Source organism: Podarcis vaucheri (genome assembly GCF_965113315.1).
Source record: "Podarcis vaucheri genome assembly, chromosome: 6".
Taxonomy (NCBI): Eukaryota; Metazoa; Chordata; class Lepidosauria; order Squamata; family Lacertidae; genus Podarcis; species Podarcis vaucheri.
The window spans coordinates 22252480-22279932 of record NC_138764.1 but is presented as its reverse complement, the minus strand read 5'-3'; the positions used below and the strand labels follow the sequence as shown (position 1 = coordinate 22279932).

Sequence of the window (27453 nt, the reverse complement as noted above, 5' to 3'; positions counted from 1 at the left end):
ACAGCAAGGGAGAAAAAGAAACTTCACCATTGAAAAGCACTTACTATAGCAAAAAACAAAACAATATAAAACAAAAACCAGCATGTGCAGGGTTCTTCAGACCCCAGACACCTTCAGTTCCCGTCAGCTCTCATTAGCTGTAGCAAGTGACAATGAGATAAAAGCAAGCATGCAAACTTAGCCGAGCAATCTTGTTGTTGTTTAGTCGTTTAGTCGTGTCCGACTCTTCATGACCCCATGGACCAGAGCACGTCAGGCACTCCTGTCTTCCACCACCTCCCACAGCAATCTTACCAAATCTGAAAACACATCACTGATTCTCTTAGGAAATTAGATAAATGCAGCTATCAGAAGGGGGTGTCAGTACATTCTGGGTGCAGTAGAAGAAGAATGTTATACACAACATAATTTTTCAAAACAAAGAAAAAACCCAAAAAAAACCAAGGGTCTCCAGTGTGATGCCCTTCACATGCTGATGTATTCCGATCATTCCTGGCCATTGGTCACACTGGCAAAGGTTGGTGAGAGATGGAGCCCAACATTATCTGAAGAATGCCACATTAGGCTTGCTCTGATTTAATTACTCCAGTCTTTCCTAAACTCTCGACAGAGTTATGAGATATCCAAGTGCGCTACAAAGAGAGTAAACAGTTTCTTGGAATATTTCATAAATTATTGCCTTCCCTTGAAAGCGTAAGTTTTTATTTAATTTCCCTTAATCAAACATGGGGTTCTGGAGGGATAATATGCAGTAATTTGTAGTCAGAGGGTAGATTTTGGTTCTTTGAGTAAATGAGATTCTGCTTGCTCTCATCTGTGCATTGATATGTCAGCTTTACTGTTTAACTGATATTGTTGAAGCAGGCAACGATAAGAGTGTACAGCTGCACAAATTTACAGATTCCCATTCATTCATTCACCTTGATAACTCCCTTAGGGTAGAGATCCAGGCACTCTCAGAGAAAAGTGCCATTTCAAACAGAGTTTAGACCAAATCTGGAAACAGAAACTGCTTTGGTCGCCCTGTATGATTACCACTGTCTGGTAACCTCTAGGTTAGATTACTCTGATGCATTATACATGCGGCTACCTCTGAAGATGGTTTGGAAACTTCAGCTGGTGCAGAATTCAGCAGCCAGGTTTGAGGATATAACACCAATCCTTGCCCAACTGCACTGGCAGCCAGTTAGTTCCCAGGTCCATCAAAGTACTAGCTTTTAAAAACTTAGAATCATAGAATCATAGAGTTGGAAGAGACCACAAGGGCCATCGAGTCCAACCCCCTGCCAAGCAGGAAACACCATCAGAGCACTCCTGACATATGGTTGTCAAGCCTCTGCTTAAAGACCTCCAAAGGAGGAGACTCCACCACACTCCTTGGCAGCAAATTCCACTGTCGAACAGCTCTTACTGTCAGGAAGTTCTTCCTAATGTTTAGGTGGAATCTTCTTTCTTGTAGTTTGGATCCATTGCTCCGTGTCCGCTTCTCTGGAGCAGCAGAAAACAACCTTTCTCCCTCCTCCATGTGACATCCTTTTATATATTTGAACATGGCTATCATATCACCCCTTAACCTCCTCTTCTCCAGGCTAAACATGCCCAGCTCCCTTAGCCGTTCCTCATAAGGCATCGTTTCCAGGCCTTTGACCATTTTGGTTGCCCTCCTCTGGACACGTTCCAGTTTGTCAGTGTCCTTCTTGAACTGTGGTGCCCAGAACTGGACACAGTACTCCAGGTGAGGTCTGACCAGAGCAGATTACAGTGGCACTATTACTTCCCTTGATCTAGATGCTATACTCCTATTGATGCAGCCCAGAATTGCATTGGCTTTTTTAGCTGCCGCGTCACACTGTTGGCTCATGTCAAGTTTGTGGTCAACCAAGACTCCTAGATCCTTTTCACATGTACTGCTCTCAAGCCAGGTGTCACCCATCTTGTATTTGTGCCTCTCATTTTTTTTGCCCAAGTGCAATACTTTACATTTCTCCCTGTTAAAATTCATCTTGTTTGTTTTTGCCCAGTTCTCTAATCTGTCAAGGTCGTTTTGAAGTGTGATCCTGTCCTCTGGGGTGTTAGCCACCCCTCCCAGTTTGGTGTCATCTGCAAATTTGATCAGGATGCCCTTGAGTCCATCATCCAAGTCATTGATAAAGATGATGAATAAGACCGGGCCCAAGACAGAACCCTGTGGCACCCCACTAGTCACTGTTCTCCAGGATGAAGAGGAACCATTGATTAGCACCCTTTGGGTTCGGTCAGTCAGCCAGTTACAAATCCACTGAGTGGTAGCATAGTCAAGACCGCATTTTACCAGCTTCTTTACAAGAATATCATGGGGCACCTTGTCAAATGCCTTGCTGAAATCAAGGTAGGCTACATCCACTGCGTTCCCTTCATCTACCAGGCTTGTAATTCTGTCAAAAAACGAGATCAGGTTAGTCTGACATGACTTATTTTTCAGAAATCCATGCTGACTATTGGTGATCACAGCATTCCCTTCTAGGTGCTCACAGACTGTTTGCTTAATGATCTGCTCCAGAATCTTCCCTGGTATTGATGTCAGACTGACTGGGCGATAATTATTTGGGTCCTCTCTTTCCCCCTTTTTGAAAATAGGGACATTTGCCCTCCTCCAGTCTGCCGGGACTTCGCCTGTTCTCCAGGAATTCTCAAAGATGACTGCCAGTGGTTCTGAGATCACACCTGCCAGTTCTTTTAATACTCTTGGATGCAGTTCATCTGGCCCTGGAGACTTGAATACATCTAAACTGGCCAAGTATTCTTGTACTATCTCCTTAGTTATTCTGGGCTGTGTTCCCTTTGCTGAATCATTTGCTCCAAATTCTTCAGGTCGGGCATTGTTTTCCTTATCGGAGAAGACTGAGACAAAGAAGGCATTGAGGAGTTCAGCCCTTTCTGTGTCCCCTGTTTGCATTTCACCATCTTCTCCTCTGAGTGACCCCACTGTTTATTTGTTCTTCCTTTTGCTACGAACATACCCATAGAAGCCTTTTTTGTTGCTTTTAACCTCTCTAGCAAGCCTGAGTTCATTCTGTGCTTTAGCTTTTCTGACTTTGTGTCTACACGTGCTGGCTATTTGTTTGAATTCCTCTTTGGTGGTTTCCCCCCTTTTCCATTTTTTGTACACATCCTTTTTAAATCTTAATTCAGTTAAAAGTTCTTTAGATAGCCACCCTGGCTTCTTTAGGCACCTTCCATGTTTCCGTCTCATTGGTATTGCCTGACGTTGTACTTTTAGTATCTCCCTCTTAACAACCTCCCAGCCATCATAAACTCCCTTTCCTTTTAGTATTGTTGTCCATGGGATCTCACCCAGCACTTCCCTAAGTTTTATGAAGTCGGCTTTCTTGAAGTCAAGAAATTGAGTCCTAGTATGCTTGGCTGCTCCTTTCCGCTGTATAGTAAACTTCAGAAGAGCATGATCACTCGCGTCTAATGATCCTTCCACTTCTACCCCACTAACCAGGTCATGAACATTGGTTAGGACCAGATCTAAAATGGCTGTTCCTCTTGTTGCTTCTCCCACTTTCTGGACAATGAAGTTGTCTGCAAGGCCAGTGAGGAATCTGTTTGACCTTATCTGTTTGACTTCTTTAGCTCTAGTTTGGAATGTGTCAAGGCAATCCCAGATCACTCCAGGCTGGTTCCACCTGGAATCATCTATGGCTACCAAAGAGGGAGGAGAGACTTTTGCCTGCACCATCTCCTACATCCCCCAGACTCACCATCAACCACATATTTAATTTGGGTTTAAAGCTCTGATTCAACATGCATGTTGGGTGGAGTGGGCAGATGATGCCACCTACTGCATGTTTTAATTGGGGTTTGAAATTCTAATTTTATATTGGGGACTGTGCAAGTCCCCCTATTCAGTTCAAGCCTCTCGTCAAGATCAGGTTGGGTCCAGAGCAGTTTAGGTCTGACTGGGGCCTAACTGGGATCACTAAATTGGGTCCCACATTGAATCAGAAGTGGTCCACACAGCTCTACTTCACATGTTCAATCTGTGCCACCAATGCATGGGTTATAGGAATGAATATTTTCTCTTATATGAGACCCAGTCTCTTCTGCTCCTTCAACTTCATCCAACTGATGCTTACAGATTCAGTAGCAGTCGACTTAGATTACTATAAAGTGAACGAAGAAGAAAAAATAAAACTGGTATAAGATGAATTCAGTGGGGCAAATGTCATTCTCACTCTACCAACACAAATTTCCACACATGGCTAATTTTCTTCTCTGTTTCTTGTTTGAGCTTTTCTATACAATTCCCCACCCCACTGCTGAAGGCAAAACAATAATGTTTTTCTTAGGTCCAACTTTAAAATATAAAATGAAAGTGACAGGTGTAAGATTACTACGAGTCTGGGAGAATTAGCCTGAACAGATTTGTTTGTAAGAAGATGGATGATAAGTACCTTGAAATCCCATTATCACTCCAATAGTCATAACCTGCAGAAACATCATTTATTGATGCAGCCTTCCTTAGAGGCATTGAAATATTTGCATGGCTAGCAGTTGTGAATGAAAATGTATTATGATTTCACCAACCCATGCTCACACCTGTTTAGTAGCCAGTTTGGGGCTTTGTTTTCCATCCTCCCGATTTTATCAGTGCTCTTATTTTTATCACCATTTTTATCAATGCTCAGTTGACTGTGCAGTAAAGTCCCGTGTGGATCAAATGAGACTTAACTAGTTATTTATTTCCTTTCTTCCCTGCCTTCCTCAAGATCGTGGACCCAAGGGAAGTTATAGATTCAGTACAGTGGTACCTCTGGTTAAGAACTTAATTCATTCTGGAGGTCTATTCTTAACCTGAAACTGTTCTTAACTTGAGGTACCACTTTAGCTAATGAGGCCTCCCGCTGCCACCACCGCACAATTTCTGTTCACATCCTGAATCAAAGTTCTTAACCCGAGGTACTATTTCTGGGTTAGCGGAGTCTGTAACCTGAAGAATCTGTAACCCAAGGTACCACTGTAATGTAATCCATCGGTTTAAACAGTAAACAGAAACAATCACAGATGAAGTCGTCATAAAAAGGCATCGCAGCAACACAAATTAAAGTCATCCTTCACCCTGCTGCAAACACTTCCTGGGGCAGAAAAGGAAGTGTCCATGTCATTCCAGACGGTTTTTAAAGAGTGAATCACATTGACCTGAGAAGTGAGTTCAATAACTGTTGAGTCACCACAGATAAGATCATACTCTTGGAAGCAACCAACTTAACTTCAAAAAGGGATGCTTCAAGGAATACGCTTCTCCTAAAAGATCCAAGGAGACTAGGATATCTATATGAGACAACTTTTTCCTGAAGAGCATAGCTAGATAGCTTTCTCTCCACATCACCTCACTGGCCCTTATGCTACAGGAGATAATTGCCGGTGGACTTGTTATTGCCAATAGAAGTGGGAATGTTAAAGAACGTACCTTGTTCATGGACTGAGGAAAATGGTTGGAAGAAAGCACATTTGGTTTGTTGGCTAGTTTCACTTTAATGTAAATAAAAGGTGCTTGTTTTGCCCAGATCTCCAATTTATTGAGACTTGATTTCCTTGCGAAAGAGGCATCCCTCACACCCCGGTCACCTTAAAAACAAGGTACGCACAACAAAAACCCCACCCATGACTATTTTGTATTTTCTCTGTCTTTTGATAATTTTCAAGCGAAATGTCTTTCCCCATTAATTGATGAAAAATGGGGAAAGCATGGATTAAATTTTCATCACAGTACTGTAGAAAATGTGTCATGGGGCACTAGAACTCCGGGCAGATCAGCTCGTAAACAAAAGGATTTCGCAGTACAAAAACCTCCTACTTTGTGCTTGTTGTTTTGGAAGCCCAGCAAAGCATTCTGGTATTTGAGGCAACTAGGGACGGGCAATTCTATCAATTTCAGTTTCTCTATTTTCCAATCTAAAGTTCAATTCTTCACATATATATATATATTTTAAAGATCATGAAAATTCATCATCAAATTTATCCTGGTCTACACATTTTTACATGCAACTTTTCCTAATCTACACAAATATAATGCATTTTTATTTATGCTGTTTTCAAGAAGATGTGCACATTTCTATGCCTACTTCACCCTGGTCTATGCATTTTTGTGCACATTCTTTGAATGGACTACATTGCAAAATTCAGAGAAGTGCAAATTTTGAAGGGTGTCTGTGATTCAGTTCAGTTTCATGTATTGTTCCAGGAAGCAGGCCCACGCTTAAATATGAACTGAAAGATATCCTCCTCCTCTGCCACCAGCCCGGGCAACAAGAAAACCATTCTATGAGCTCCATGTAGGATTCCCTGTGCCCAAGGAATGTTTGTGATGTTTTCAGAAATCGTTTCATTTTCCTCAGCTGCTTTGCCTGAGGTGGAACCCAGAGATTTGTCTTTAGTTTCACCAAATACAGATCCACCAGTTGCCAAGGCTGCTGTTCTACGCTGAAGCGCTTCTTTAAAAATATCTTGAACAGGAAATCTACAAGCCATTACAAAGGCCATGTTACTGCTGAGAGGTATATAGACCTCCCCTGCCAGCCTAGCAGTTCGGAAGCACACTGTGATGGCCTGGGAATCTGATTCAGAGGATGAACTGGAGGAATCCCAGCCTGCACAGGAGTCCCCGCCTCCAGGGCCAGCTGAACTGGGGCAGAGCCTTGGATCTGAAGTGCCTGCACCTGTGCCAGATCCTCAGGAGCAGGCACCAGGTGAATCCACTCTGGCTCCGGAGGTGATTGAGGACACAGTGCCTACAGGTGTGCCTCTCCCAGCCCTGTCAGGGGAAAGTGAGTCTCCCCCTGGGTCCAGTAACCCTCCAGCCTCTCCTGAACTGCAGAGGCTCAGGGCAGAGAGGCGGAGGGAACTGGTTTCTCCCAGGATGAGTGCTCACCTTAAGGCCAGGAGAGGCGGGTCTCCTGGGGGCCGGGACCGCCCCTGGCCTCAGAGAAGATAAAGGCCAGTCAGCCCAGCCCCAGGTTGTGGGAGCAATGTTGTTGAATACCTGCTTCTCATAGAATCATAGAGTTGGAAGAGACCACAAGGGCCATCGAGTCCAACCCCCTGCCAAGCAGGACCCAGACCTGTCCTTCCAGAGTTCCCGTCCCCGCCCGGCTTCCTGCTTCAGACCCCGCCTCGCTCTTTGTGAACTGTTTCCAGACTCATGACCCAGGACCGGACTTTGACCACGCCAACGGTAACCTTCCCCCGGGACCAGCACACACACCAGTGCAAGTAGATAAATAGGTACTGCTCTGGTGGGAAGGTAACTGGCATTTCCGTGTACCCTGGTTTCTGTCATGGTGTTCCATTGCGCCAGAAGCGATTTAGTCAAAGCTGGAAAGCTGTTTATGATCAAACGCCAGCTCCCTTGTCCTGAAAGCAAAATAATAATAATAATAATAATAATAATAATAATAATAATAATAATGTATTATTTGTACCCCGCCCATCTGGCTGGGTTTCCCCAGCCACTCTGGGTAGCTTCCAACAAAGATTAAAAATATATTAAAATTTCACACATTAAAAACTTCTCTGAACAGGGCTGCCCTCAGATGTCTTCTAAATGAGCGTTGCAACCCCATAGTCACCTTTGACTGGACTTAACCATCCAGGGGTCCTTTACCTTTTTTACATGGACCTAGAAGGAGCATGTCTGTGAGGGCTCAAGAAGCTGTGTGGCAGTAGAATAGTGGGTGGAAGATTTTTAAACAAAGCTTCCCATTGAGATTTTTACATGTTTTGGAGAATCACGAACCACTTTGCTCTTGATGTATTCGGAACTGTGAGCTAACTCTGCAGTTTAATTAGCTGTGAAAAAGTACCAGATCTTCTCTGAAGCTAAGGAAGATTCAGAACATCCTCTAGGCTCAACTTCACCAACTTTGGTGACGTAGAAAGCACTCATTCGAAGCATCACAGGGGCCGAAAAGCAGATCCGTTGATTATCAGCACAGGGATTCCGTTTTTAAGAAAATCTTGTGAAATCATCCTGAAATTGCAGGGGCTGCAGGAAACTGGCGTGAATCACCGAAAAGAGATGCTGTGCAAGATGAATGGATTTATGATGTTTTCCTTTGTGCGTTTTACTGCTCCGATTCACCAGCATTTCTCCATTGCTGTTAAAATCACAGCTTATGCTTGGTCTTAGCCAATGGTAATTTAAGAGCCCCGTTAAATTGCTTTGTTCATGTATTTAAGGAAAAGAAAGAAAGTGGTCAATTAATGAGCTGGGACTAAACAGTTTTGCAGCACATCCCCTCTAGATTTGTATTAATGCAGATCCAAATTGGGGGCAGGGATGAGGGGAATATCGTCAGTTTCTATTAATCCCCATTGCCCTAGCCGCTGTTCTCCAGTGCCATGAAACTTCACTTGTGCAGGCTTTAAAAAAATGGGGGTTAGGGGAAATGACCAAATGTGAGTGTAAAACACCTGCTTTCCATACAAGAAAATTAAAGTGCAATCCAAAGTATCTCCAATTAAAAGGTTTCAGGCACCAAAGAAAGAAAAAGGAAGAGGTCAGAGACCCTGAAGAGTCACTGCACCAACCCTGATGTATTTGTAGTACCTGGTGAAAGATATACAACTCCCAGACTGATCTGTAGATCTGAATTTAACCAATCCACCATGCAGTGACCAATTTGCATTCTTTTACGCATCTTTATTTCCACCTACATCTTACAACATAGTAAAGGAAATGATGTTGTAAATATGACACCATTTGTTGCTGTTGTTGTTTAGTCATTTAGTTGTGTCCGACTCTTTGTGACCCCATGCACCAGGGCATGCCAGGCACTCCTGTCTTCCAATGCCTCCCGCAGTTTGGTCAAACTCATGTTAGTAGCTTCGAGAACACTGTCCAACCATCTTGTCCTCTGTCGTCCTCTTCTCCTTGTTCCCTCAATATTTCCCAGCATCAAGGTCTTTTCCAGGGAGTCTTCTCTTCTCATAAGGTGGCCAAAGTACTGGAGCCTCAGCTTCAGGATCTGTCCTTCCAGATCAGAGCTTCCTTCCTTCAGAATGGATAGGTTTGATCTTCTTGCAGTCCATGGGACTCTCAAGAATCTCCTCCAGCACCATAATTCAAAAGCATCAATTCTTTGGCGATCAGCCTTCTTTATGGTCCAGCTCTCACGTCCATACATCACTACTGGGAAAACCATAGCTTTAACTATACGGAGCTTTGTCGGCAAGGTGATGTCTCTGCTTTTTAAGATGCTGTCTAGGTTTGTCATAGCTTTTCTCCCAAGAAGCAGGCGTGTTTTAATTTCGTGACTGCTGTCACCATCTGCAGTGATCATGGAGCCCAAGAAAGTAAAATCTCTCACTGCCTCCATTTCTTTCCCTTCTATTTGCCAGGAGGTGATGGGACCAGTGGCCATGATCTTAGTTTTTTTGATGTTGAACTTCAGACCATATTTTGTTTTTGTCCATGGAATTTTCTTGGCAGGGATACTGGAGTGGCATGCTGGTTCCTGCTCCAGGTGGATCACATTTAGTCAAAACTCTCCACTATGACCTGTCCGACTTGGGTGGCCCTGCACGGCATAGCTCATAGCTTCTCTTAATTATTCAAACCTCTTCACCATGACAAGGCAGTGATCCATGAAGGAGAAATATGACACCATAGTAACATTCAAATACCACACAAATTACACACCCAAGTGCAGCAAACCCCCTGGCTTCCAAGATGGCTGCCACATCCTGGAGAGGCATTGTTGCTGTCCTGTAACAGCGCCCAAATGGGTGGTAAGCATCATTACACAACAGACAAAACATGTTTGAATGGTTTTTCAAAAGTAATAATAATAATAATTTATTATTTGAACCCCGCTCATCTGGCTGGGTTTCCCCTGCCACTCTGGGCAGCTTCCAACAAAGATTAAATATACATTAAAATTAGAAACTTCCCTAAACAGGGCTGCCTTCAGTTGTCTTCTAAATGTCAGGTAGTTGTTTATCTCTTTGACATCTGATGGGAGGGCATTCCACTGGGAGGGCGCCACTACCAAGAAGGCCCTCTGCCTGATTCCCTGTAACCTCACTTCTCGCAGTGAGGGAACTGCCAGAAGGCACTCGGAGATGGACCTCAGTGTCCGGACAGAACGATGGGGGTGGAGACGCTTCTTCAGGTATACTGGGCCGAGGCCATTTAGGGCTTTAAAGATCAGTACCAAAACTTTGAATTGTGCTCGGAAACGTACTGGGAGCCAATGTAGGTCTTTCAAGACTGGTGTTATGTGGTCTCGGCGGCCATTCCCAGTCACCAGTCTAGCTGCCACATTCTGGATTAATTGTCGTTTCCAGGTCACCTTCAAAAGTAGCCCCACGTAGAGTGCATTGCAGTAGTCCAAGCAGGAGATAACCAGAGCATGCAGCACTCTGGCGAGACAGTCCGCGGGCAGGGTGGGTCTCAGCCTGCGTACCAGATGGAGCTGGTAGACAGCTGCCCTGGATACAGAATTGTTTCTTGGAATTGTTTCCTGGATACAGAAATTTTCTTCTTTCTTTATGCTTCCACTGCCTCCTTATTTTTATTCAATGCCTCCCAATTGAAACTGAGGCTAGTACCGCTCTCCAAGGTGGCGGTAATGCCCATTTTGGGAAACACTGGCCCATAGTACCTAATTTTTTGAATTTTGGTGTGCTTGTGCACTCTTATGGTCACTTTGAATAAGACCTGCTATTCTTCCCTAGGGTAACCAGCTTCCCTTGACAGCCTTTGCCTTTCTTCTTTCCATCACAGAACGAAGGAATAGCTATGCAAGCTACTATTTGTAATGCTAAAGAGAAATGGATGAGAATGTGCTTGAAAACCATTGTTCTTTTTGCTTAGGCTGTATCAAATTTGGAATGCAGAAATAAATTACCGAATCTCAGAGTAAGCAATGGTACCTAGCAGTGCAGTACTATTTCAGTTTCAAAGTTCAGCAAATGTATTTTCCAGCAGAGACAGGTAAATCAGTCAGGTTCCTGTTCATAGCAGTTTCCTGTGTGTTCACTCACAAATCTGTTCCATTCTTGCATCAGTGTGATAATTATTTACTGTTCAAGTCTACACACAAATCACATATAAATATGGGCTTTAAACTAATTTTCTCCCGAAACAAACTCTTCTAAACAGCTTTCTTTTGCATTTGGTTACCTTTTTGTTGCTAGCCAAGATCTCTGATGGAATATTAGGAAGTGTAGAACCAGGATGATCTAAGAAAGCATCAAAGTATGTGGAGGCACAGATCAGAATTCAAAAGAATGAATTCCTTGAGCATCCTTAATTCACAAGAAGATTTATATATGAAGATTTGCAGTTTTATAGCCCTATTTAGAGGGTTCCAGATGTGTAACAGCTGAATTGACTCCTTCATCACTAGTGAACTTTCCATCTTCAGTCAAATAAGTTAAAACAATGTAGGAAGAACAGAAATGTTAACTGTGGAAAATGAAAGTTGCCCCATCTCCTCTCCCTCATATTCTGTAGTCCTATTAATTTTCTTTATGCAACCCAGGTGAGTCAAGAGAATCCATTAGCTGTGGGCACAAAGTACTCTAGCACAAACAAACAAATCACATAATGCGCACATAAAAGTGAAAGACTGCCTTTGTGTCCTATTCATTTATATCACATGCAACACAAATCACAACCGAACACCATTTGAGCTATTTTCCTACTGAAAGGAAACATTCTACAGAAAACCAAATGGTGGAACAGGCTTCAACTATCATAGGCTTAGTACTGCCCCACCCCCTCCAGCAGTATGTCTTTATGGCAACATATCTCCTTTTACTTACAGCAGCTTTACCTCAGTGTTGCAGCATTTGGATTCTCTGCATCAATTACAAGCAGAGGAAACAAGGGAGGCAGCAGTCTAGGGAATTGGTTCAGCCTGGACACTGAGGTCCAGCTCCGAGGGCCTTCTGGCGGTTCCCTCATTGCGAGAAGTGAAGTTACAGGGAACCAAGCAAAAGGGCCTTCTCACCTTGTGGAACGCCCTCCCATCAGATGTCAAAGAAATAAACAATTACCTGACTTTTAGAAGATATCTGAAGGCAGCCCTGTTTAGGGAAGTTTTTAATGTTTGATGCTTTGTTGTGCTTAGTTTTCTTCAACATTTAACAGCTGAAAAAGTTACATGGGCCAGCCTCACAACTAAGCTTTGAAAAGACCAATGCCCATCTATTGGAATGAAATTCTTCTATAAATTGCCTGTCTCTTAATCCTCAGCTTTTGTCTGATATCCCTGTTTGTTCGTTTAGACTTCTTAAAACAATTTCCCCTCAATTCTTGCAAGGTGGGGAGCTCCTTTTCCTATTTAAAAGACTAGCAGAGAATGTGAAGTACAGAATTTGTTGCAAGAGACCTTAAAAAAAATAAATCTGGGTCCTTTTCTCTGTCGGGATGGTATCCAAAGAAAATGATTAAAAATAAATGGCCATCAAGATCCAACCCAGGTAATTCTTCTTTTCAGTGAGAGCAAAACCTCAGACGTAAAGATAGATACAAATCTCTGAAGGGTTGTCATAGTAATCAAGACACCAAAAGTAATATTTCTACACCTGGAACTTTTTTCTTCCTTTTTTTTACAAGAGAAGAAGAAAAATGATTTGAGTTTCTAATCACAGCAGGAGACTTGGATGGAATGGGAGGTTGACTGTCTTCCTCCACAACCACCTGCTTTTGAGACAAGAAGAGAAAATCTTGCACAATGAGGATGATTTCAGAAAGCATTTCAGTGTGGTTCTTGGCTGCTGGCTTTACCTGTGATGTTAAAAGAGATAGAAAATCTTTTATTTCCTGGCAGGGCACCTTACTTTTCCGCCACCCAAAGTGAATGGAGCAGGAAAAGTGCTGGAGAGACTGGGACGCAATTTTTCAATCACTCATGAGTTTATCTGGTGACTTTGAGCCAGCCATTCTCCCTTGTTCTAGCCTACCTCACAAGGCTTGTTGTTGTTGTTGTTTAGTCGTTTAGTCGTGTCCGACACAGTTTGGTCAGACTCATGTTTGTAGCTTCGAGAACACTATCCAACCATCTCGTCCTCTGTCGTCCCCTTCTCCTTATGCCCTCCATCTTTCCCAGCATCAGGGTCTTTTCCAGGGAGTCTTCTCTTCTCATGAGGTGGCCAAAGTATTGGAGTCTCAGCTTCAGGATCTGTCCTTCCAGTGAGCACTCAGGGCTGATTTCCTTCAGAATGGATAGGTTAGATCTTCTTGCAGTCCATGGGACTCTCAAGAGTCTCCTCCAGCACCATAATTCAAAAACATCAATTCTTCGGCATACTGAGAGAATAAAATAAGGTAAGTCCCATGGACTTCTTTCGTGAAATTGTTAGAAAGTGAATATGATTAACGTTTTTAATCTGTTTACCATCAATGAATGTTTGTGCAATGGAAAGCTCAGAGGTTTGTGTAAGGTGTCACCTGATGACTAAGAGAGTGGGAGGAAAAAAGTGTATATCTCCAGTTCAAACTAGGAATGTACAGTGGTACCTCGGGTTACATACGCTTCAGGTTACATACGCTTCAGGTTACAGACTCCGCTAACCCAGAAATAGTGCTTCAGGTTAAGAACTTTGCTTCAGGATGAGAACAGAAATCGTGTTCCGGCGGCGCAGCAGCAGTGGGAGGCCCCATTAGCTAAAGTGGTGCTTCAGGTTAAGAACAGTTTCAGGTTAAGAACAGACCTCCGGAACGAATTAAGTACTTAACCCGAGGTACCACTGTACAAACTTGCCCCAATCCATTCTAACTATCATTTGTATTCAGTACTTTTAGTTCTGCTGCAATTGTATTATTTTGCACAAGCTTTTGTTCCATTTCAACATCCACTGATGTGGAAATACACCTATTTTTTTTATGTAACATAGCACCCAATGCACACATATTTCTCAGTTGTCAGCAAATATTTACAGATCAGTTACCTTGCCTGTGTGTTTCCTTTTCCAGTTCATAAATTTGCAGTTCGCAGGCCTTGTTAGTCTTTGGTAGCAAAAGCAACAGAGTCCAGTGGTGCCCTAAAGACAAAGTGAATGAAGGAGTTAATGGGCCATCACAAAGCCATCCATGGCTGTAATCCTAACTATGTCTACTCAGCTGTCAGTCCCATTGAATTAAAGAGGGCCAAGAGAAGTCTTGTTAGGATTGCAACCTATCTGGGTGGCTTGATTTCCTTCCTTCCTTCATTTTCTTTGTAGGCTGCTTTTCTACAAAGAAATCATGCTCAAAGCAGCTTACAACAAAGAAACAGGGATGTATTAAAACATCATCATCATCATCATCATCATCATCATCATCATTTATTATTTATACCCCACCCATCTGGCTGGGTTTCCCAACAGAATATTCATAGAATCAATCATTAAAAACTTCCCTAAACAGGGCTGCCTTCAGATGTCTCCTAAAAGTCGGATAGTTGTTTATTTCCTTGACATCTGATGGGAGAACATTCCACAGGGGGGTGCCACCACTGAGAAGGCCCTCTGCCTGGTTCCCTGTAACCTCAACTTCTCACAGGGAGGGAACCGCCAGAAGGCCCTCACCGCTGGACCTCAGTGTCTGGGCTAAACAATGGGGGTTTATGACCAGGGTTGCTGTGCCTAGGAGAAACCTGGTGGACAAGCAGTGGCAAGATCCAGCCCATCTGCTTCATCCAACCAAGTCTCTGTTACACATGCCAGATCAAGTCCTCCATCCACGATCAAGTCATAGATGGCAGTGGTCTTATGAATAATTGACATGGCATTGCAGAGCAGCACCTTGAGGTGATTCCAGTATCCTTCCGGTCAAAACCAGACCCAGAGGCAGGGATAGTCTTCAAACAATGACTAAGCCCGCCTCCTCGGTAATGACATGGTCTGGTCTTAGCGTAACTCCTCCTCCTGCCCGTGATCACTGAGATCGGGTGTCCCAGTGCATCCCCCCCACCCATGAAACCTGCCCTAGCCATTCTGTTGGCTGGGCCCCACTGCCAGGCAGCCCTGACCCTCTCCCTTGAGAACAAAGCATAAACAATACTATAGCCAATAAAACAGTGGGGGGGGATACAATTACACCCAAACTGTCAGGAGTCCAGGTTCTCAGCTGGATAACACAGTAAGCGTAGGTCAGGGACGTCCAACTCCCAAGAGACTGCGATCTACTCCCAGTATTAAAAAATTGGCAGTGATCTACCCATTGCCATTGCCCAAAGTTGTTTTTTTTTTGGGGGGGAGGAGGTGCAAAACAATTTCTAAGCTTCTTTGGGGATCACCACAGAACACCCCATGATCAGCCTGTTACATCCCCATGATCGACCAGTAAATTGTGATCGTCCTATTGTGTATGCCTGGTGTAGGTAATTAAAAAGGAGCATTATTGCCAAAAACAACAGGTAGCTCCGGATGGTTTAAACAAAGCATCCAGCATCATTACTCAGATGACCCTTCTAAAAAGTCATTCTGGGATCTACAGAATGACTTACGACTCTTACGTCTTTGGTTTTTCTTCCTGTCTAGCAACCCACCCCCATTCGCTCGCTTTTGGGACTTATTGGCTTAGCTCCAACCTGATCCAGTTCAGACAGAATATCTCCTTGCCTGTTCGTCCCTAATTGATCTTCCAGAGAGCTTTGGCTGCATTCCAGCCTGCTCTCTGTCGTTCCCTCGGCAACCAGCATTCCAATGCCTGTGGCAGTTGCACTGGGCACTGGGCACTGTTCAGCCGGCTGCAGATCTAACTCTCTCTGTTCTGCAAGCAGGCTGTAAAGTTTCACCAGGAGCTGGCTCATTCCTGACAAAAACTAAACCAATCCGGAGCCCCAACCCAACATCCAACCCACCAGGAACAGAGCAAAAAAACAAAAATGCCACCGACTGCCTAAGAACATTTGAAAACACATGGGCAGGGAGCAGGGAAACAATAGCAGAACACCCACCCGCCCCCATCACTTCCCCAGAAGTTTGCTCCAGTGAGTCCAGCCCCACGCAATGGGCCCTGCAGTCCTCTCTGCAGCAGATGGTCCCTCGGCTTCCCAGGGTAAGTAACTTCACTTCTCCTGGGGTAAGTAAGTGCCGTATTTTCCGCTCCATAGGACGCACACACCCCCTTAAAAACTACGGGGGAAAGTCTGTGGGCCCTATAGAGCGAATGCAGGAGGCAGGCAGGCGGGAAAAGCCCCCAAGAGCCTCACACAAGCTTCTACGAGGAGGGAGAAGGGACTGACTGGCCACGTCAGTCCCTTCTCCCTCCTGGGTAAAAGCCTGCAAGAGCCACGTGCTCCTTAAAAGGTGCATGGCTCCTGTGGGCTTTTGCGGGAGGTGCGCAAGGCTAAAGAAGCCAAGGCAGTGAGCGCGATCCATCCCACTCGCTGCCTTGGCTTCCTCTTTAGCCTTGCGCAGCCTCTCCAGCCCCCCAGCTGGAGAGGCAGCTCGCAGCCTGTCAGCTGCTCTTTGTTTTGTTTTTTTTATAATATTTTATTAGGTTTTATCAATAGAAAAGTTTAGAAAAATACAAAAACGAAAAAGATACAAAATTACAAAATACAAAAATACAAACATTAAACACAAAGAAAGAAAAAGAAAAAACACATATAAAAGAAAAAAAATTCCCTCTTCCTTAATTTCTCATCTTTAGTTAACTTATTTTCCTGACTTCCTCACGTCTCCCATTTTTGTATCCCTTTTAAAAAGTGGTTCAGCAAATTCATGTCCTATTAGTTTATCTATTATTAATCCCATCTTACATTTTACCTTGTTGCTAGAACCCCTTCAATTCATTTCAATGTCATCAGCATTCAAAAATTTTACAATATTTCTGCAAATAAGTTTTAAATTTCCTCCAATCTTCTTCCACCAACTCTTCTCCCTGGTCTCGGATTCTGCCAGTCATTTCCGCCATCTCCATATAGTCTATTAGTTGCTGTCAGCTGCTCTTTGGGCCTGGGGGGGGGGGAAATAATATTTTTTTCTTGCTTCCCCCCTCTAAAAACTAGGTGCGTCTTATGGTCTGGTGCGTCCTATAGAGCGAAAAATACGGTACCTGGGAGTGTGAGGGCCTGGGCTCCACCCCCATAGGTGAAGGCCTTGAAAGGGAGCAGGCCCTGCAGTCCTCCCCGCTGCCGATAGCATTGCCAATCAACCAGAAATGGAACATCCCAAAAAATTACCGTACTTTTCCATGTACAAGTCGGGGGGGGTACTCAAAAATAATGTTAATAAACAGGGCTCGTCTTATGCACGGGCAGTGCATTGTGGGGACGGGTGATTGGTTGCAGCTCCGAGCTGCAGCTTGTCAGCGGCGATTTGATGGGTGATTGGCTGCCATGGATTGGCTGCCGCAGCGGCAGTTGGGTGTTCAAATTCCGGCTGCTGTTGGCAAGTAGACAGACGGCAGTTGGCTTCTGCGACATGAGCGATTCTGAGCGTTTGTCATCCGGGTTGGTGATTTTCTGCATTCCAGCCCCCCCAAAAAAGCTCAACAACTATATTTTTCTTAAATTTGAGTTCCCCAAAATAGGGGGGGGCACCTTATACACGAAGGCGTGTTATACACGGAAAAATATGGTACATTCCAATATATAACAAGATTACAGTGGTACCTTGGGTTAAGAACTTAATTCGTTCTGGAGGTCCGTTCTTAACCTGAAACTGTTCTTAACCTGAGGTATCACTTTAGCTAATAGGGCCTCCTGCTGTCGCCGCACCGCCGCCGCCCGATTTCTGTACTCATCCTGAAGCAAAGTTCTTAACCTGAGGTACTATTTCTGGGTTAGCAGAGTCTGTAGCCTGAAGCATCTGTAACCTGAAGCATCTGTAATCTGAAGGGTCTGTAACCCAAGGTACCACTGTACTTAAAAAGCATGCAGCACCCAACAGCAAAAATAACAAGGGAATTTCTCTTTAGTCCTAGAAACACCCCTCCCTTGATGTTCCCCATTGTCTGTCTCCTTCAACAGATTCTTATAAGGCTTCCAAAGCAAAGGGCGGGTGGAGCTAAAAACACCCCTCTCAAGATGTTGCTTCATGAGGTTTTCAGTGCAAGCTTGCCATCCTCTCGCATTCTCTTTACTCAAGCATCAGGGAGTGACCACTTAGCACTCAGTGTCCTGGATTATATGGATTCCTGTGGGCAAATCACACTTTTTACTGACATTTTCCTTTGCTCCCTGTACTGCCACTGAACCACATATAAATCCTTCTTTCAATTGCGCATTTTATTCTGGAAATGCATATTCTATACAGGAAATGACCGTGTGTGTTCATCTGCTGAAGTATAACATTCATGTTAATTTATGTTGAAATGTTTGTAGTAAAGGGGTGGAATTCAACATTGTGGTATTTTAAAACAAGTGGGTGGAGAGTGCAAGCTATGATCATGTTGCTAATGAATTTGATAGAACAAATCCCAGTTTTTCTTCCCCACCTCACCCCCTGGTTCCACAGCACATTTTTAAAATAATGCAATAGAACAATTTTGTGATAATCTTTGAAAAAAACATATATTTCTTTCCTGACCATTCATTTTCAGATAAGATGTTTGCATGAGAATTATGTTGCACATTTGATATGCATATCTTCTCCAGAGACGAGTTTAATCCAGAGCTGCCAGAACTGCACAAATGTAGGTTAGTCACAATATCTGAAATAATTTGAATGAAAAATTGATGGCTGTCTGGTAAAGAGTTATAGAAATCTCGGAGAAAGAAATGTAGGTTAGCCTAGACTGCTAAACAATCTACTTTTTCTCCTCCGCAATGATTGCCCCCCCCCCAAAAAAAACCCCACACATTAAAAATGCTTACATTGGGAAAGAAATTAAAAGTTTACTGATCCCCAGAAGTAAAGCCTTTCATAGGAACAACTTCCTGAGAAAACTGGCAACGAACATGGTGCCAGCAGAGATTCATAGATGACCTATGAGTATGTAAAAGAGTTTGCATGGATGCTTTTCCACAGCAGAAGTTCATACCACCAAAGATACGATGAAAGCCACCTTTAAAAACAAACAGCAGCTTCTCTCTTTGGCAATAAGCTTTCCATGCTGTTTTTTTTTTTTTTTTTTTTTTTTACAGAAGTCTTGCATGAAATGACACACAAGGTTCTGATGGCACATGCAGTCTCTTCTACTGTAACATAATCACACTTAACCTAAGGTTACCAGATGTCCCTGTTTCCCGGGGACAGACCCCAGATTTACAAATCAGTCCCCTGACAAAATCCATCTTCTTTAGTAGGAAGTTGAAAAGTGTCCCTGGATTCACTGAAAAAAATCTGGTAACCTTAACCCCCCAAAGAAGCTGCATTCTAGGCCAAATTAGGTCCTGGAACCCCTTTGCCCATGGCTGGTGAGGAGCAATGGTGGGCAAGAGTTTTTGCACATGTCATGATCTCCATGGATCCCCATGGGAGTGGGAGGGTGTAGAAGCTTCCCACACTGGACTTCAGGAGCATTTTGCCCCATGAGCTTCCCACCCACCCTTAAGTTAGCCTTCACTGAGCTATTTGGGTCACTGGTGGACTAGGGCTGGAAACCATTCCTCCCCTCCCAACCAGGTTTGCCCTAGGTTGGGGTTTCTTTGCCTTTCCCCCAGTGACAATTATGAATTTCTTTCGTTGGGTGGAAGATTGTTGTCTTTGTACAGTTGCTGGATACATATTCCCTCATTCCCTTTCATTGCTGCCGCCACCATGTGAACATGGGGCATTAGTGTTTTGAAGAAAACTGTAGATTCATTTCAGCGTTTGTGAAGAGCAGCTTCCATTCTTCTGTCTCTTGATTATGGACCTGAATATAGCTCACGACTTGGGGTATGTTGGAAATTAAAGCACTAAAATCTATACCGTGTGGGGATAAGACCATTCAGAAAATGGCTACCCTCCTCTCTCAATATCACCCTAAGACACACTAATAAATTGTTTACTTCTCCTTTTTCCCTGATCCCTGTCTGATGCTTTCCTTCCTCCTTGCTAGCTTCTCCCTTCCCCGCCAGTTACTCTTACCCTACTTCCCTTTGCTCTGCTTTCTTTCCCCCGTCACCCCTTCCCCCTCCCACATCCTTACCCAAGCAAGTGATGATACTTCTCTATGGGAACCACTCGACTCTCATCCTTTTGAGGAGACAGCCATTTTAGAACCCTCCCCAAATGCATTACCCAGCATCAAGTTGGACTTCTGAATTTTTGGGATTCCAAAATAACCACTGCCTCATGGGGCTAGAAGTAGAGCTCATATAGAAACACAAGTAGCACTGTGGTCTAAACCAGTGTTCCCCAACCTTGGGCCTCCAGCTGTTTTTGGACTACAACTCCCATCATCCCTCGCTAGCAAGACCAGTGATCAAGGATGATGGGCATTGTAGTCCAAAAACAGCTGGGGGCCCAAGGTTGGGGAACACTGGTCTAAACCACTGAGCCTCTTGGGCTTGCCATTCAGAAGGTCAGCAGTCCGAATCCCCATGTTGGGGTGAGCTCCCATTGCTCTGTCCCAGCTCCTGCCAACCTAGCAGTTGAAAAGCATGCCAGTGCAAGTAGATAAATAGGTACTGCTGTGACAGGAAGGTAAACGGCATTTCCATGCGCTCTGGTTTCCATCGCGGTGTCCCGTTGCACCAGTAGTTGGCCACATAACCCGGAAAGCTGTCTGTGGACAAACGCCGGCTCCCTCAGCCTGAATGCGAGATGAGCCCCAACCCCATAGTCACCTTTGACTGGACTTAACCATCCATGGGTCCTTTACCTTTACTAGAACTGCCATCATCCACTTGAGTGACAAACACGCAGTAAAATCCCATTTTACAGTAAGTCTTTTTAAAAAAAGAAATGCAAAAGGACCTGTGAGGATAAAAGCAATCTAAATGAAGGCAGGGTGGGGTATGAGGACATTTATTTGTGTTTTTGAGCATGCATGTGTAACGACTGATGGTCCAGTGCAAGTATAGCTCGGCAATTCAATTAAAGTGCCATTTCTAGAAACTCACACACCTGCTGATTTCTATTTATATTTAGGGATAATTAATAAACTACCCTGCAGAGAGTGTCTGTCGCAGATGGGAAGTAAGGAAAGGCCACGTTTTCACTAGAATGGCAAAGCAGGACAAAGCCATACCCGACATTCCCCTTTGATGCTGAAACCAGGTCTGCTGCCAGGGCAGAGGTTGCAGATGAGGAAATATGTTCCCCATTTCCCTTGCTGTCAGTGATTAATCTTACCATGGGCAGTACTGCTTTGCCCCTATTATATTCTGAAAGGTTACAGTGAGTTTAATAAGTCTTCTATCAAATGAAAGCGGTTTCAACAGGAGAAAATACTCAAATATTCTCAACACAAAGAACAGGCAACCACTCCCACCCCCAATTTACACGGGGTTATGTTCTGAGGTGGCGCTGTGGATTACACCACAGAGCCTAGGACTTGCCAATCAGAAGGTCGGCGGTTTGAATCCCTGCGACGGGGTGAGCTCCCGTTGCTCGGTCCCTGCTCCTGCCAACCTAGCAGTTCGAAAGCATGTCAAAGTGCAAGTAGATAAATAGGTACCGCTGCAGTGGGAAGGTAAACAGCGTTTCCATGTGCTGCTCTGGTTCGCCAGAAGTGGCTTAGTCATGCTGGCCACATGACCTGGAAGCTGTATGCCGGCTCCCTCGGCCAATAAAGCGAGATGAGCGCCGCAACCCCAGAGTCAGTCATGACTGGACCTAATGGTCAGGGTGACCATGTTCTGAGGTACTGTAAGAGCCATTGAGAAATCCTTCAAACACCCTGTTCCACCCCTTTTTTGTGATGTATTTGTGACATTTTGGGGTCAATTCTGGGTTCAGCGCGATGCCGTATGAGCGATTGTGCACATATTGAACGTGCGTAAATTGGGCAACTGAATCATCACAAATGATAATTGTTTGCATGGGCTTGCCACCATAGCAAAGAGGATTTTGGAGGCCTCACAGCCTGAACAAGATCGCTTCAGCCGAGCTTACTACAGGGATGTGAATATCAGGGCTTTTTCTTTCTTTCTAACATGTGCTACTGTGAATGAAACAATGAGACAGGCCCAAGCTGATTTTTCTCAGATGCAGGAAATGGTTTTCCGGTTGCACTGCTCATTTTTTCCATGAGTGTGCTGCTTCTGCTGCCACCACCAAGACCACCACACCTTTCTCCAGGCCTCACTCTAGCAACAGCCAAGGGAGTGCTTCCTCAGAACAACGTGCTCTGGAGAACACAGTTGTGAGAGTGCCCGTGGCACTGTGGGTTTCCACAACCACTAGTTTAAATTTAAGGGAGGTAAGGAATTGAAAGCCACTGACTAACTTAGAGGTGTTAAGCTTTCTTTCTAAATCTGTAGCATTTTCATTGCTAAGGCAAACCACACCAGGGCACGGGGGCGGCTCTCTCAGCTATCTTACCCAGAATGCCTCACTCGGAGGGAGACTGCAGCTCCTTCCAAGGCTAGCATCACTTGATTCATAAATGGTGACAAGAGCAACAAGGGGCAGAACCCCCCACCTGCACTCGTCACATGTTGGCTTAGGGCAGACACCCCCAACTTGCGGCCCTCCAGATGTTTTGGCCTACAATTCCCATGATCCCTAGCTAACAAGACCAGTGGTCAGGGATGATGGGAATTGTAGGGCTTATCTTAAGTAGCATGGGGAGAGGGGTTCTGGTTTGCAAACATTTTACTGTCTGAAACTTTATATACTGAGCTGCACCCTAACCATTGTTTTCTCCTTTCTCATTTTTAATGGCATACACGTTGGCACCATTGGAACCCATGTGTTAAGCCCTGAATGAATTCTCAAAAGCTTGTCCATCCATAGACTTAATAAAGCAGACTCCATTAATCTTATCAAATTGGTTCATGTGGAATTGTACTCTGAAGTGTTTGTTTAAAACAGTGGAATGTGGCAGGGGGAGAAACCTCTGAATGCCTCAGTTTCCGTGGAGAGATGTCTTTATCGTCAAGCCACTTTCTCCAGAGTAATCCTGTTGAACTCGGTAATGCTACCCTTACGTAAGCAATCTGTAGGTTGCAGCCTACAGTGTCTGCTTCCACTCTTTATTAGGCCAGGGTCCCTCATCAGTATTCCTTCCTGTGCTCGTTCCTCCTTTTAAGACAGTTTCTTGGAAGTCTTCACAAAGGACAGTTACACAGTGTGCAGGCAGCTTGTTCATCTTTGGATTCTGTCCACCTGGCCTGCCCCCCTTCCCGCCCACAGAAGCACAATGGGAACTGCACAAGTTCGGCTTTTTTCAAAGCCATTCTCCTACCTGTGAAAGAGAAAGTCGGATTTGCCAATGTTCCTTTTCAGTCTCCATCACAACTGCCTTGCCTCTCCCCCCCCTCCTTTTATTGTGGCTGCCTCTGACACTTAGCCGCGTCGTTCTGAAGTTGTTCCTCTTCTTCCTCTGCCTTGTTGTATTCTACACTTTTGGCTTTTTGAGATAAGGGCATCTCCTGAGCTGCAGCAGCAGCATCCCATTTGCAGGAGAGTGCCTTGAGGAAGTGTGTGCAGTGCGGAAATCATATCCACTCAGCTTTGCACTCAGAAACGGAGAGACTTTGCTGGGTCACTCAACAAAGCTGATCCCCCCCCAGCAAAAAAATGCACTCTTCCCCCCTCCATCCTTTGTTTCCAGGTGTGTGGGGTGTGTGTGGGCATGAGGGTGTTTGTACATGTTCTGTTTTCCTTGCTACCACTTGGTTCAATTGATCTACCTAACAACAATGGAAAGAATGCTATTCTTATGTTCCTTTCTTTGGATCAAGCAAGCCAGTGTTGTGTAGTGGTTAGAGCAGAGCTTTCCCAACTGTGTATTGTGACATGTTAGTATATCAGCTGCAGTGTGTGGATGTATTGCATGAATGCTCCCTGCACTCCTCCCGAGGCTGGAAAGGGCGCTGTGGTCTAAACCACTGAGCCTAGCGCTTGCTGATCAGAAGGTCGGCGGTTCGAATCCCCGTGACGGGGTGAGCTCCCGTTGCTCGGTCCCAGCTCCTGCCAACCTAGCAGTTTAAAAGCACGTCAAAGTGCAAGTAGATAAATAGGAACTGCTCTGGCGGCGTTTCCATGCGCTGCTCTGGTTCGCCAGAAGCGGCTTAGTCATGCTGGCCACATGACCCAGAAGCTGTACTTGGCCAGTAAAGCGAGATGAGTGCCGCAACCAGAGTTGTCCGCGACTGGACCTAATGGATAGGGGTCCCTTTACCTTCCCCTTTATGCTAGTAAAACTGAATTACTGTGTTGTGAAATGATGCGTGTCTAACAAGCCATGATCTCAAGGTGGCTTACATTATTCTCCCTTCCTCCCTTCCTCCCTTCCTCATCCCATCCCTGAACTCTTCTTGAATCAGGGAACTCCCCCCCCCCCGCAAGATCCAGATTCTCTCTGGCCTCCCTGTTCTTCACGAACAAAGATCAACACTCTCCATTGGTAGAAGCACTGGTGGCATCCATCCCCTGGTCATATAGTCTTACATATATTTGTCTTATTTTTACCACTCCAGCTTCCCGTTTTGATTACATCAACCTCCTCACCACTGTTCACAGACCAGGGGATGGATTTTCCAAATTCGGCAGCAGGAGACCAGCAGCCCACAGAGTCTTTGGAGACTTTGAAATCTAGGGAAGAAGAGGGGAAATAATCAGGGAATGGGTTCTAGATATCTAAGGTGGCTCTGAGGACAATTTTTAAAAAATAATCTAACCATGACCTGATTCCCTATATTTCTAAATCTTAACGGATAGCAAAAGAAACAGACTGTGGAAAGAATAAGAGATCCTACTTATAAGCGGGATGAAGAAATCTTCATCGTTTGTGTCAATTGCATTTTCTGAAAAACCTCTTTTCTTCTGAGCAACTGTACTCAAATAGTTGCTCTTCCCAAATTTCTCAGCCAAGTCACTCAGCAGAGGGACATGTCACAATGGAGGGCATGACACCATTACGTTAGCTACCTTGCTTAACAATATGAATTGTTCCCCTTAAGGAAGTGAAATGCTATGAGTTTGTGGGTGCCAGGCATTGAATCCCTGGAAACTGAACATCTGGGGAATTGATCTATGCCTTTTTAATGTACCCCAAGCTCTATATTTGATTATTGGCTATTAAAAACTGGTTGAAACCATTGTATTTCATTCACAATAGAAAATCTGACGTGATTATGATACAGGTTTATAGACAATGGGTGACACATTTATTGATCCTTTCCGTAAGTTATTATATGTCTAATGTAAAATTTATATACAGTAATCAGTAAGGGGTTGGGGTGGGAAGCAGTTTTGAATATGAAACTGGTGGATGCCTGTTATTAATTCAGCTCAACTTCATAGAATCATAGAATCTTTGAGCTGGAAGGAACCCAAGAGTCGTCTAGTGCAACCCTCTGCAATGCAGGAATCTCAGCGAAAGCCTCCATGACAGACGGTCATCCAATCTCTGTTTAAAACCTCCAAGGAAGGAGAGTCCACTGCTTCTTGTGGGACTAGATGACTTTTGGGTTCCTTACAACTCTAATATTTTATGATTCTATGAAATGGATCTGGATTAATGACAGTCATCCACCAGTTTCATATTCAAAACTGCTTCCCGCCCCAACCCCTTACTGATTACTATAGATAAATAATACATTAAAGTAGACAAATAAAAACTTACAAGAAGGATCAATAAATGTGTCACCCATTGTCTATAAACCTTTATCATAATCACATGTCAGACTTTTGTAAATGAAATAAAAGGGTTTCAACCAGTTTTTAATAACCAATAATCAAATCTAGAGCTTGGGGTTCCTTTAAACAAGGCTTAGATCAACTCCCCAGATGTTCAGTGTCCAGGGGTTTAGTGCCTGGTGCCCAGAAACTTATGACACAGGGGAGTCTGGCACCCACAAACTCATAACATTTCACTTCCTTGCAACCTTAGGAAAGCTGTTTATTGGCAGAACACACTGGTCAGAAACTCAAAGAAACAGGGAGACGAGGAGGTCTAAGGGTGAAGCTCTGCTCCTGTCCTTCATAATACTGGACAGATCACTACAGGGTGTCGAGAGGGGTTATTTTTAACTCTTAAGTGAGAAACAGCAGCCGTCATCTAGGCCAGAAGTGTTTTCCCTTGGTGACCCCTCCATGTTGAAAAGTGTGTGTGTGTGTTTGCAAGGTGTTTCCTGTCCTGTCCAAAAATGCACCGTGCTGGATGAAGCCAGCTCTAGATCTTTTCTAAATAAATTGAATAAAACCACTTAACCCACTGAAAGATATATTTGAGAAATAAATATTATGGGGAACAATGCCCATTGTTAAGCAAGGTAGCTAAAGTAACCGTGTCATGTCCTTCATTCTGACACATCCCCCTGCTGAGTGACTTGGCTGAGAACTTTGGGTAGAGCAACTATTTAAGGTTATTGAGTGAGAAACACAAGTTGGTTTGGGTGAATTGTGTTTGCTGAAAAAAAAGGAAGATTTTTTCATCCTACTTCTTTCCAAAGTCTGTTTCTTTTGCTATCCCTTAAGATTTAGAAACATAGGGAACCAGTTCATGGTTAGAATTATTTTTAAAGATTGTCCTCAGGGCCCCTTTAGATGCTTTGAGGGAAATGGCTTGCAGTGCAGAGATAGAGAGTATCGAGGAAATAACTATAATCCATTTTGCGACCTTCTTCCTTTTCTTCCCTAGATCCCGCTGTCTGCACAGGATGAGAGAGCTGCTGGCCTCCTGTTGCTGTGCCATCAAAGTCCATCCCCTGGTCTGTTTGGAGGAGGATGATGTGATGGTTGATGGCAGAAAGATTAGAGTTCAGAGGATTTATGTGAGACCGAGGGACCAAGGGATGGATGCCACCAGATGTTCCAGTCTGTGCAGGATGAGAGAGCTGCTGGCCTCCTGTTGCCGCTCGATCAAAATCCATCCCCTGGACTATATGAGGGAAGAAAGCGTCATCGTAGATGGGAGGAGGATAAAATTAAGAACGATTTATGTGAGACCGAGGAACCAAGAGATGGATGCCACCAGTGCTTCCACCAGTGGTGAGTGTTGATCTTTGTTCACGAAGAAGGGGGAGGCCAGAGAGAATCTGGCTGGCTGGGGGGCGGGGGGGGGAGGCAGCTCCCTGATTTAAGAAGAGTTTAGGGATTGGATGAGGAAGGGAGAATAATGTGGGCCACTTGGAGATCCTTGCAGTAATAATAAATGAAAATATTAAGAATCTTTTCTGTTCTTTTCTCTTCCAGGCAGCGGCAACAATGAGGCCAGCAGCTCAAGCTGAGCTCTCCCCACCAAGGCCCAGTTCCCCCTTCCCCAATTAAATATTTTTTCTTCTATTCTAATGAACGTTGTATTACAAATATGCTAGTCTTTGGTCGTGTTAATGGAAAGAAGAAGAAAACGTCCCAGCAAAAGAAGAATGGATATAAAAACTTATGGAATATGCAGAAATGGCAAATCTTACCGGGGGGGGGGGGGAA

General features: G+C 44.3%; 1 protein-coding gene and 1 long non-coding RNA gene across 6 annotated transcripts in view; one reads left to right on the top strand and one right to left on the bottom strand.

Annotated features, from left to right (window-relative positions):
- The window catches only part of LOC309533934, a 66588-nt gene extending 49287 nt beyond the window's left edge, over positions 1 to 17301 (bottom strand). For 2 of the 3 annotated variants that reach the window (XR_014220545.1, XR_014220546.1), the window contains exons 1-2: positions 17039 to 17301; positions 13945 to 14037 (exon numbers count right to left, since the gene is read on the bottom strand). This is a non-coding gene — a long non-coding RNA (uncharacterized lncRNA). Of the gene's footprint in view, positions 1 to 7103; positions 7399 to 13944; positions 14038 to 17038 lie in introns of those variants that run through there. The other variant, XR_014220547.1, reaches the window with a different exon arrangement.
- On the top strand, positions 15746 to 27453 carry LOC309533889 (uncharacterized protein). Of its 3 annotated transcripts, none has more exons than XM_082225595.1 (4): positions 15746 to 16036; positions 18527 to 18623; positions 26666 to 27015; positions 27220 to 27453. In XM_082225595.1, the coding sequence occupies exons 2-4, from the start codon at positions 18565 to 18567 to the stop codon at positions 27252 to 27254; spliced, it is 444 nt and encodes a 147-aa protein (XP_082081721.1). In that variant the 5' UTR covers positions 15746 to 16036; positions 18527 to 18564; the 3' UTR covers positions 27255 to 27453. The 3 variants fall into 3 exon arrangements, 2 of the variants coding, with proteins under 2 accessions (XP_082081721.1, XP_082081720.1); XR_014220487.1 differs by lacking the exon at positions 15746 to 16036 and adding an exon at positions 17362 to 17435 and having other exon boundaries at positions 18527 to 18619; XM_082225594.1 differs by lacking the exon at positions 15746 to 16036 and adding an exon at positions 17362 to 17435.